At 42.8% G+C, this 11,536-nt stretch overlaps 1 protein-coding gene across 1 annotated transcript; it reads right to left on the bottom strand.

Moving 5' to 3' along the window:
* Positions 1-806: 806 nt before the first annotated feature.
* Positions 807-11,238, bottom strand: PPP1R17 (protein phosphatase 1 regulatory subunit 17). The gene is made up of 4 exons (XM_054385095.1): positions 11,157-11,238; positions 9,197-9,349; positions 7,608-7,769; positions 807-886 (listed from the first exon to the last, which is right to left on the bottom strand). The coding sequence occupies exons 1-4, from the start codon at positions 11,236-11,238 to the stop codon at positions 807-809; spliced, it is 477 nt and encodes a 158-aa protein (XP_054241070.1).
* Positions 11,239-11,536: the final 298 nt, after the last annotated feature.

Here is an 11,536-nt window from a genome sequence, read left to right as displayed (position 1 = left end):
CTGTGAACCTGTGAACTATCCAACAAGTTTATTTTTCACAAACCCGGGAATAAAACCTTTGCAAGAAAAAAAGATCAGTAGTCTCCACTGGTGTAACAGGCAGGTATTGCACTTCCTGCGTCTGTCTCTTGGGAGAGCCCTGCCCTCCATCCTTTGATGTGCTAAAGCTGACAGCCCTGAGCTGAAAGTTTCCATTCTAGGGAAACTCTCTCTTTTTCTACTCACAAACACAGGTCATGAGAAGATAGAGGCAGAGGAAGTGTTGGCTTGCATTTCAGGGACTCTTAGAGTTGGTTTCTGCTCTCCCACCTTCTCCATCAGCTTTGCACCTGAGAATTTGCACTGTGCTCAGTGTTACTCCAGCAGAGGAAAGCTAGAGAAATGATGTGAAATGTCAGGAGAAAAATGCAGTTTGGATCAGTTGATGTTTTACTGCTCAGTGCTACCAATTGCTCTGGTATTTAGTGCCAGGCACAGTGGATTAGTGGTGTCCTTTCTCTTAACCCTTATCACCACGCTGCCCAAAACTAGATCTGATTTGAGGTGGGCTCCTTGTTGACAAAAATCCTGGGAAACTGCTTTTAGTAACCTAAAAGAATCCTTCCAACCCCATCTGTAAGTGAATTTCTGTCTTCATCTCCTAGGATGCTTGCTGAGATTTCATGAGATGGAGATAAACACTTGAAGATAAATTGAATTCAAGTGCATGCTTGAAAACCTTATTTATAAAAATGAAAGGATTTTTTTCTTCCTTTTTGCTGCCACTTTGAATGACCCAGAATTATTTACACTGCATTACTGTGATCTTAACTGGGGATGGTGTCTCCATCCTTTTCTTCATCTTCCATAATCACTGTTTGCTTTTCTTCTGTAAGCAGCTTAGTGCCTTAAAAACAGAATGACACAAAAAAAAAAAAAAAAAAAGAGAGAGAGAAAAGAAGTTGATTTAGAAAATATCAGGATAAGAAGAATTTTTTCAGTCCTAATTTCTTGATCCTAACATAGTTTTCTATATGTATATGACAATGTTAATTAGATTTTACAAATGAAGATGGCAAAAGAGACAAAAGTTAGAACACCCACATGCCAAGTGCCATCCCCACTGAAATGATACCGTTTCAATAAATTGCAAAAGCAACTGAATTAAAATCAATCTGAAAACAGACTCAGGTTGTGGATTACTTCCGTATTTTCTTCCTTCCTTCCTTCCTTCCTTCCTTCCTTCCTTCCTTCCTTCCTTCCTTCCTTCCTTCCTTCCTTCCTTCCTTCCTTCCTTCCTTCCTTCCTTCCTTCCTTCCTTCCTTCCTTCCTTCCTTCCTTCCTTCCTTCCTTCCTTCCTTCCTTCCTTCCTTCCTTCCTTCCTTCCTTCCTTCCTTCCTTCCTTCCTTCCTTCCTTCCTTCCTTCCTTCCTTCCTTCCTTCCTTCCTTCCTTCCTTCCTTCCTTCCTTCCTTCCTTCCTTCCTTCCTTCCTTCCTTCCTTCCTTCCTTCCTTCCTTCCTTCCTTCCTTCCTTCCTTCCTTCCTTCCTTCCTTCCTTCCTTCCTTCCTTCCTTCCTCCTTCCTCCTCCCTCCCTCCCTCCCTCCCTTCCTCCTTCCTTCCTCTTCCCTCCCTCCCTCCCTCCCTCCCTCCCTTCCTCCCTCCCTTCCTCTCTCTCTTCCTCTCTCTCTTCCTCTCTCTCTTCCTCCCTCTCTTCCTCCCTCGCTTCCTCTCTCTCTTCCTCTCTCTCTTTTTTCTCATACTTAAGCCAGTACGTCCTCCTTATGGATCTTTTATATGATATCAAGATATCACAATTCCTGTAATTGCTGTCTTCATTAGTTATTAAACTAAGTGAAGAGAGGGCAATGCATGAGGTAGAAAATGTTCTTGATCCCCATGTTAAGAGATTGTGTTGCTTTTGCCTGTTCCCAGTAAAAAGCAAGTGACTTGTAAGACACACTTTATGCCCACATTCCCTGGTGTGGAGGTTAACATAGCCTGAAAACAGGATGAGGGTTACCATTGTGTTGAGACCAATGGAATCTCTCTCTAATTCAGTCTCCCACTGTTTGCTCTCAATCTGTGCTAACCAGCTGAGTTTTTCCATCAAACCAACCTGTTTTGCTTCTTTCTGCACCAAAAGCCCTCTCACAGAGGAGGCTTTCAGTCTTGATGAGGTCTGAAAATAGAGCAATACCACACAGGAAGATTTTCTTCAACTTTTGAGTCTTTTCAAGAGGGGATGAATTAAGGAAAGTATTAACCCATACTACCCTTCACTGAAGCGAGCTCCTGCTTCGCTTCTATGTGGTTCTTGTGTGTGGTTTCAGTGGGACCATAAGATAAACCAGAAGGCATGGATGAATGTTAATTTGAAACACAAAGGATTTCGTTTGTTCAAGCAGCAACTGAGCAACCACCATCGCTAACTGTGAAGAGTTCTGCTCTTTTAATGGAGATGGATGTAAATGCTCCCAACCAGACTTCTATTCATGTAGAACACTTAGGCAAAAGCAGACATTTTTTTTCCCCCTGTAATCTTTGGGGGTTGGGTTGTGGTTTTTTTAAGGAGAAGTGGTGGACTGGTTGCTTTTTTTTGGTGTGTGTCTTCATGGAGAATTTGAGGAATGAGGAAACCTAAGCAAAATATGCTTGAAATGTGAAGCTACAATGGATCATTTGATGAAAGCTAACCTGTGTCGTGGGTAAACTCAGGAATAAGAGTCCAGGAATGTATGCTAAATAAAGCTGCCCTTTACTTTATGTTTGTATCCACTCTTTTAAATTATGAAGTGATGAAGGTAAAAGTATGTTTACGAAATTCTGAGGGCATGGTTATAGCACATAAACTAGCCCTTTTAGAGCAGATGCTAGAGACAGCTGGAAGGTAGCAGCCAAGCAGAGGTCCCCAGCTCTCAGCTGTACCCACTTAGTAGCATGCCAGATGCTTCCCACAAGACAATGCATCATTATCAATGAATCTCTTTGGTGACTGATGAACTCCAAAGGTTTCCAGTAGAGTTTAGGATTCAGAGATCAGAGAAAGATGTAGCTTAGAGCAGCAGGTTATTAAATTTCTAGACCATGGACCACCAGCAGTTTCAAGGACAACTACATGCCTTTAAAATCAGCCTTTTAATGCAAAGCAGTGGAAAGAGGATACCAATGGGATGTCAAAGTTAGTTATCTCTGTGACACTGGGATAGGATTTTTCTTTTTTTTGATGTGATGCCACTGATCACTTGTGTACAAAGAGTGCTTTACTGAATGCAGGTTGGAAATTCTGGGTTTAAAGGAGTGAACAGGATGTTGGATTTTGGGAATATTTGTAAGTCAGACTTTCTCTGTTTACTGTTCAAGTAAATCACTTTACCTCCCTGCCTCTGTTTTCCCAGCTGTGTGTATTATGAAGTGCAGCTCATCCTGTGGATCGGTTTCAAGGATTGGTAGGTTATTCTTTTAATATCTGCCAAGGGATTAAGCTAAATAAAGCAGAGCAGAAATACAAGAAAGTCATGTTTTCCTAGCAGAACTTCCAACTACTTGCAATTTTCAGCTAGACACTAGGACCTCAAAGACTCCCAGAGACATAACAGCTTCTATTAGGAAGCGCAAACATAGGCAGAAGAAGCAGTTTGCTTAAATCAAACATTTCCCTGGTGCCACCTAGATCTAACCCACTCCTCCTGGCTTATAAATCAGGGACCCACCAAGACGGCACCAGTTCCACTTGACTGCCTGTGGACAACTCCTGAGCATAGGATGGGATGCTCCAGTCACATCTATTGCACAGGAAAGGAGTGAGACATAACATTAAACTGCTGTGCTTCTCCTGCATCACTCAGAGATTTCCACAGAGGGTGAATGTTACCCTAAAGGAGCTACCTTAGCTAATTTATATGGCATGAGGGTGACTGAAGGTTTGAAACTGTGGTTTTACTAGTTATCACTGATCTGATTAAGAAACCCTAAGCAACCACATTTCAGGAGCCACATTCCCATGCTTACACATGTATTTACATTCATGCTCAAACCCACAGGCCTGAAGAGCTCTCAGAAACACTTCAGTTCATTGAATACGTTGCTAAGCGGGGATGGCAATCAAGTGTCCCAGAGCTCAGTACAGGCCTTGGATGAGATGTATATCGTTTACTCTCAAGTACAAGGGGGAAAAAATGACCATTAAAACCGTGAGTATATGTTGCCTTCTGGTCTAATCCCTTCTGAAGAACAAGGTGTTAGCTGACTGAAGGGGTGCTGGCCACATGGCTCATTTGCACGCTCATGGCACAATGTTGTTTGCAGCACTTCAGCAGAAGCTTGAAGGCTGAATACGTTTAGAAGGCTGACACTTATAGGTGAGAATTTTGTGATGCCAAGGCTTAGCTGTTTAGGTGACTAAGGACTGATTTCCTTAGTTTTCTGCAGATAACAGGTAACCATGGATTTAGCAGCTCCTTTTCTGTACCTGCATTTCCCATTTGGGCAGGTTCTCACTTGGACCATGTGCTGTCCAGTAGATACATTGATTTTCATCACTTTCTATGGGCTATTTGACTTACTTGTGGCAGAAAATCTCTGGCCAGCTATGTGGGAGAGGGACCATCCTAGAGAGTTCATAACCAGCTGGTCCACATGGAACGTGATAACACAGCTGCCAGGTTTTATCCACATTTACAACAAATTGATTTGAGTGGGCAGCTGCTTAAAAAGATAACCTAGTTATTAAGCTCTGCTACTACAGACAATTAAGTGTAGTTTGGTTTTTATTTTTTGATTGGAAGTGGTGTTTGGGAAGGGTCTGAAAGGGAAATGTTAGAAACACGGACATTCCACATTAGCAGGTCACAAGGGGTGCCCAGAACACTGAGCTTGCTGCAGCAATGCCAGTATCAGGGAAACAGGGACAGAAAGGTCTGCTGTATTTATTTAGTGCCTCTAGCCCTAATGGGTCTTCTCAGGTCTCCAAGTCCGTAATTCAGGTTCTATTTTGCACAGCAGTTCTGCAAGAGCTCAGTTTGTTTGTGCTCTGTCTGCTACCTGATGGGATAACCCTGAAAGTAAACAAGTAGTAAATATTGGACCAGCCCTCAGCCACAATGAATCACTTTGTCATAACAAGTCATGGAGCCAGCAAATTTCAACCATCAGGAGGCTCTATGTTGGTGTCTATCTTGAACAAGAAATATGCATCCTTAGAGCAGGGAGGGAATGAAATGCAGGCATTCAAGCAAATAGGCTACTTTGCCTCTGATACAGGCACGGTCTGCCACAGGAGATCAATCACTGGAAAACAGATCCTGAACATGGAATCTGGAAAAGATATCTGCAGGGAAAGGCAGCATCTCCCCTGGTACAATTTGAAGCCGCTTCCTCTTGATAGAATGAGAGGAAATGGTTTCAAGTTGCACCAGGGGAGGTTTAGATTGGATATTAGGAAAAATTTCTTTACTGAAAGAGTGATCAAGCAGTGGAACAGGCTGCCCAGGGAGCTGTCATCATCCCTGGCGGGGTTCAAAAAATGTACAGACATGGCATGTAGGAGCCTGGCTTAGTGGGCATGGTGGTGTTGGGTTGACAGTTGGACTTACATCATCTCAGAGCTTTTCTTTGCCAATCTTAATGATTCTGTGATCTAGGAGGCTGCTTTGAATCCATGCTGAGTGCTGGAAGGTGGCTTCACCAGTAGGCAAGAAAGTGTCATTGGAGGTGTAACTGAATACAACTAAAAACTGCAGTGGTTTCTATCATTTTAACAAGAGCAAATGAACACAGTTTGGTTTTTTTTTTCATACCTCTCCCCTTCTTTCCCTTCCCCTTTTCCTCATCCACGTTACTAAATATAATGTATTAATTACATTTAAACCAAACAACAGTTAAGCCTCTCAGCTTCACCATCACATGTTTAGTCTTTAATTTCTATCAGGCATGCTTTGCTTTCAAATTCTCCTCTCTGTACACCCAGAAATGCAAAGGACATACAGCATCCTCAAAAATTCTACAACTGGCCAAGGGCAACTTTTCTTGGGAGTGTTTTTGAACTGGCCAAAATAATCTCTCCTCTCTTTCCCAAGGTCCACAGGAAGGGTAGGCTTCAAGTATAATACAGAGCACTGATATTTATTATTATCCCTCTGCTTCTGAAGCAGTCCCTGGAAGACTATGATTTTTGCCCCACCTGATTTATTTGTCATGTGGAATTCAAGATAATTTGCTGGATCATTTCCTCTGGCAGTTATATGGGCAGTTCATTACCAGTGCTGTATATTAAATATTTCAAAGTGGAGCATTTTCAGTTAGGCTTAGAAGTTGATAGATTTTGTTTCCCCCAGCAAGCACTTGGAGCAGGTTTCCAGTGACTCACTCACAGAAGCCCTGATGCCACAAGCCATCGAAATGCTTGAGGTCAATGAGCAAATAGCAAATGTGTTTTCCTTAGGCAGATCAAATTGGGAGGCACCAGCATTCACTGCTCTTATTGCCATGATTCTGCAAATTTTGTCATTCTCCTCTTTGCTTTTGGGAGCCTCGTATTGATTAAATAAAAATAAAAAATAAAAATTCTTGTGTATGTTTAAGTCAGTTACAAAGGCTTGGATTCACCCAGAAAGATGTCTACAAACACCAGGGCCTGTATGGGGTGGTGAGGGCTTTTGCATACCTTATAATTATTATGTGTACAGTAGATTCTATTCAAAGCGTACCTGAAACTCAGGTGCTTGATGTACTGAGCTCCTTAGTCACTCAAGACCAAAGTGTCTGTGTCAGGACCTCTTAATTTAGTGTCTCTCACTGCTCAGTAGTGCCAGCCCACAACAGAACTGGTTAATACAAGAAGCTCCTAAGAGAACAGCATTTCCTAGTTTTGGCAGAAGTTTTGTATCCAGGGCTTGTTTCTTTTTTTTTTTTTTTTTTAATTTTTATTCATTTGTCCATTACCTCATTTATGTTTTTACTCCATGCTTTGATCTGGAAAAGGCTGGTTTGTAGCATACAACCTTGCACTAGCTCCTGCATTCCTAGCTAGTACTAGTAGCTAACATTTGCACTGAGCTCTTCATCTTCAAATTCTTTCAGAAATATTGATGAATTGAGGGACTTCTGTGACAGAGCCATAAGAGAAATGCAACAAACAGTCTTAGGACCAAAATACTGCTGGATGTCTGACTTCATATGGTCAGCAAGCAAATTGGCTGCTGCACTATAAATAACACTGTTAATGAGAAGAAAATCACAGTGTGGTTTCCTTAGTGCATGCCAGGGACTGTGAAGTTGAGGAGATTAATCAGGACAGCTTTGCTCCAGTTGTTTGAGGCAGTGTCAACCATGCTAGTGCTGGTGACCTAAAAATTTGTACGTGCTCAGGATTGAAAAGCAGGGCAGTGGTTGGCCTCTCACCAAAAGAAGGATCATGAGAGAGATAATCAAGATATCTTTTCTTACTCCTCTTCTATCCCCAGAGCATGGGCAGAATATAGAAAAGACTTTCCATGAGCCACTACTGCTGTTACATAGTTAGACCTAATAGGTCCATTTTAGAGGGATTTGCTAAATACACTGCACAGAGCAACCTCCTTCCACCCTCCTCCCAAGCAGACCTCTGGAGCACCATTACTCAAGTCTCTTACCTATTATTAAGGGTGGGATATGTATTGCAGGCGTATCCTTTCTCCTGGGCTTTTTCTGCTCCGTGTCAGTGATCTGGGAGCCTGGGCTCACTCTCTCCCTCTGTGGCTTCTCTGTGATGCCATATCTCTTCAGCAGATTATCAGAAAAGTCTGAAAGTATGCCTGCAGGCAAGAAAAAAGGGAAAATACCGCTTCAGCCTTGTTCACATCAAAGAGATTTGTGCCTGTGTAACTTTCCCAGGGAGTACTCTGAAGTCAGGCTGTGGGAGCCCATGATCTGCTCTGCACGGTGCACCTACTCTTGATGTTTTGCAATGGTTTGTATTTCTTCCAACTCAATTATATCCCATAAGCTATAGATAGCAATGCAACCAGGCCAGCTGGCTTCTGGTTGTACTCAATGGACTAAACTCAGAAATCATAGTAAAGATGAGTGCAATCTTCTATTCCAGAAGCTTAAACATCTTACCAAAGTAGCTTCATTGTGTGGATGCTCAAATCTTTGTTTGGGAGCAATATTGCCCCACAGAAATGGCCTATTTTAAGTAGTGAAATGATGTTTTCTTTATGATATGGCTACTGCAGGCACACAAAGCAGCTCTCCAGCCTGTGAACCACCTAAAGGAGAATTGCTGAGGGATATATGCATGGGAAAGCTGAACAGTCAGGTTTGGTATCTGTACTACAAATACTGGAAAATCCAAGCTGCTTGTTTTTAACTTTGTGAGTTGTCACAGGTATACAGGGGACTGTGCAAGTAGTTAGTGGCCAACTCCTCTGTGAATGTGCAGCATGGGAAGAAGAACTCAAGGCCGCTGATACTAGAACCCAGCTTTCTCTCCAAAGAGCACAAAGGAGCGCTTGTTAGCAGAGAGAAGTGACAAATATTTATCCCCACTGCTGATCTTGGAAGATCATCAGCTTTCAGTGGCAGTCTCATTCTCATTCTTTCCATCCTCAGGTTGGTGTCATTTGGCTCTTGAACTTGAGAGCTCTGTAGATGGATAGCAGCAGGGAGCATTCTACAAGGAGCCCCTTTGTTGCTGCAGTGGTTTCTGGCTTCCTGAAACATCCACTCTTTGCTAGAGCCCCATGAGCACAAGAACCCTACGACTGCCGAGAGGAGCAACCTGCAGCCAACTTGTGTGCTTCTGTGGGCTCCTGTCAGCCTTGTCCCCATTCAGCCTCCCCTTCAGTTTCACAAGAAAGTGCAGGGTCTGAACTGGATCCTTTTTTATTTTGAACCAGATAGAACTGGGAGATCTAGCATGGCTCAGCAGCTAGGCATAACACATACTTTATCACATAGAGACAGCAGGATGATGAACTCCAAGGGAGCATGTTTAGCAGAGCACACAGCAACTCACTTTGGTATTCCCAGACCCTGTGAGAACACATTTCATGTAACAGGGAATGGCTTTAAGAGAAGTCAGCCTCTCTGTTTGTCATCTCAGGTGTACATGGCATGAAGCACCATTCTTGCCCACATCCAAGAGGACATTAGTAAACAAGGGGGTCTCTGTGCCTTTGTCCAGGTTCAGGCCCCTCAGAGGAACTGGCACTTCAAAGTCAAGAGATGTGTTGCTCACCTGTTAGAGGTGGTGGGGTGTGCCAAGCTGGTGTATCTTTTCTCCTTGGCTTTTTCTGTTCTTGTTCAGTGTTTTGGGAAGCTGGGATGGTTTTACCTTTTCTTGGTTTCTTTTTGAGGTCACAGCTCTTAATCAGCTGCTCTGAAAGATCTTCTGTGGTGGGTAAAAAAAGAAAAAACAAATAGAAATTGAAACTGAGAGGAAATAATAAACCAGATGGTGAAAAGAAAAGCTTTAATAATACTACTTTCATCCAAGTAAATTAAAATGCCTGCGGAGAAACATTTCTTAAACAGAAAGTCAGCACATGAGGCTTCTGTGCCATACTACCTGGGAATCTAATGACTTAGGTGGTGCTTCTGAGTGGTAGGTTGCAGACATGAGAGAGCTGCGGGCAGCTGAGAGCTGTGTGGTACGGGGAAGGCTGCACCATTGTGTTCAGAGGTCCTGTGGCCATCCCTTTTTCATCCAGCATGAACTGTGTCTTCAAGAGCTACAAGGGCATTTTTGTGAAGGAAAGATTGATGTGTGTGGGCTCAGCCTGAGGTGTTGGTACAGGCAGACAGAATATAGTTCCTTTGGAGAGCTGCCTTTATTTCCAGGGCCACTGAGCAGCTGGTATGTGCTTTTGATTTACATAACATTACACTCAATTTTTGGTTTTCCTTTAAAACAAGCCATGACTCAGATGACTCAGATGGTCATCACAGTTTTTCTGCAAGGATCTGCATTTCTGGGTGCAACCTGAAAATATTGGATATAGCCTGTCATTAGTATCATCACACAAACCAGAGCTTTCATTACTTCAAAAGCTGCTTGTTTGGCTTCAGCTGGGTTCCCTACCCTCCTACCCAAGCCCTGACTGCAAATTTGGGTGCAGCAGGACTTTGTTCCAAGCTCTCTCACACTACTTGAGGCAGCTGTGGGTAGAGGCAGGAAGGATGACCTCTAGGTGAAGTCCCTGAAAGGTGTGGGGTCTTTTTCTAGCCCTCACAGGTTTCCTGCACAGTCCTAATGAGCTCATTTATCCTTTCACTGCCTCAGTTTCCCAACTGTAGAATGGGACTCTTTCTATGCTTGCTTAAGTAAGCAATTTTATGAAACAGCTCTGTTTGGTATTGCAGCAGTTGTAAAAGTGGTGCCTGTGGCTAGCAGTGCCATGTGGCAGAGGCAGAGCTAGGATACCTCCCTTGCAGGCCAGATAAACAAAGTTGATGAAATTGTGCTTGCCAGCAGTGAGGCACTTTTTATGACAAGCAAGTGAAATTGAGTTTGTTTCATTATTGTCATCACAAGGGTAACAACAAGCAGATAGATTTTTGTTTCTAGGGTTGCTAAATCTTCATGACAGTTTTGCAAGGCGAGAGTGAAGTAATAGCATTTGAAGCAGAGGCAAGGACCATGAATATGCAAAACCCCCACATCTATCAAGTATGAAGTCTGCTGTTTAGGAGTGTGGTGGAGCAATGATGCCTCTGGTAGTCTCAGTGCAAAAGTTATGTATGAAATAGATTCAAGAGTGGAAACAGATTGATGATGAAGGAGAAAAAGTATTTAGAGAGGTGCCCCAGTGGAGGCAAAGGGGATATTTGAAATCTTCTTCTGAAATTGAATATGGAAAACGTGTTCAGGGAAGGCTCAGCTAAATCCCAGCTTTCAGCTTAATGTGATATAAATGAAGAAACATCCACTTTTTCTACCAGGGAGAAGAACAACAACTCTATTTCCTTTCTCCTCTTTAATTAACTACTCTAGAGCTTCAGCTGATATTTATATTCAGGAAAAAAGCTCTTTGCCTTTCCATCTGGCATCAGCAGTGTCAGCAGAAGGTAGATTCTATCAGGTTTCATGTGGGCTCAGTTGTGTTGCTGGAGGGGAAAAACGGACACTGGACAGGACCTAATGATGTGAAGACAACACCTCTCTAATTACTGCAATGATATCATCTAATAACACTTACCTAAATGGTTACAGTGGGAATCTCGCTTGTCCAGTCTGTCTTCTGGGATATCAAGTGGCTGAACACATTCTGTTGACATCATCAAAATGGGCTTTTCTTCACTTTGAAGCTACTAAACACACATAAATAAACAACAACAACAAAAATCAGCATCTTGACATAAACCAGCCATATCTGTGGTAGATATTCACTTGCCAGCCAGATCATGAGAAGTTCTCATCTTTCTTCCAGCTGCTCTCTGTCATGCACTCTGCTGGCCTGATTTTGCTCATGTGTGCTAAGAGACAGACGTATTCACAGCCTTGGTTATACACACAATGGCCTGGTTTTCCTCCTACCTTGCTGTAAGCAACCTACATTAGCATGGGAGATCTGCTGGC

The sequence above is a fragment of the Indicator indicator genome, chromosome 11, assembly GCF_027791375.1.
Source record: "Indicator indicator isolate 239-I01 chromosome 11, UM_Iind_1.1, whole genome shotgun sequence".
Classification (NCBI taxonomy): domain Eukaryota; kingdom Metazoa; phylum Chordata; class Aves; order Piciformes; family Indicatoridae; genus Indicator; species Indicator indicator.
Note: the sequence above shows the minus strand (reverse complement) of the source record. Positions and strands in the feature narration are given on the sequence as shown.

Coding starts and splice junctions, on each gene's coding strand:
- PPP1R17 (XM_054385095.1), bottom strand. CDS start 11,238: ATGATGTCAACAGAATGTGTTCAGCCACTTGATATCCCAGAAGACAGA. Junction 9,350..11,156: donor TTCCCACTGTAACCATTTAG/GTAAGTGTTATT, acceptor TACCCACCACAG/AAGATCTTTCAGAGCAGCTG. Junction 887..7,607: donor TATCCCACCCTTAATAATAG/GTAAGAGACTTG, acceptor TCTGTTTTTAAG/GCACTAAGCTGCTTACAGAA.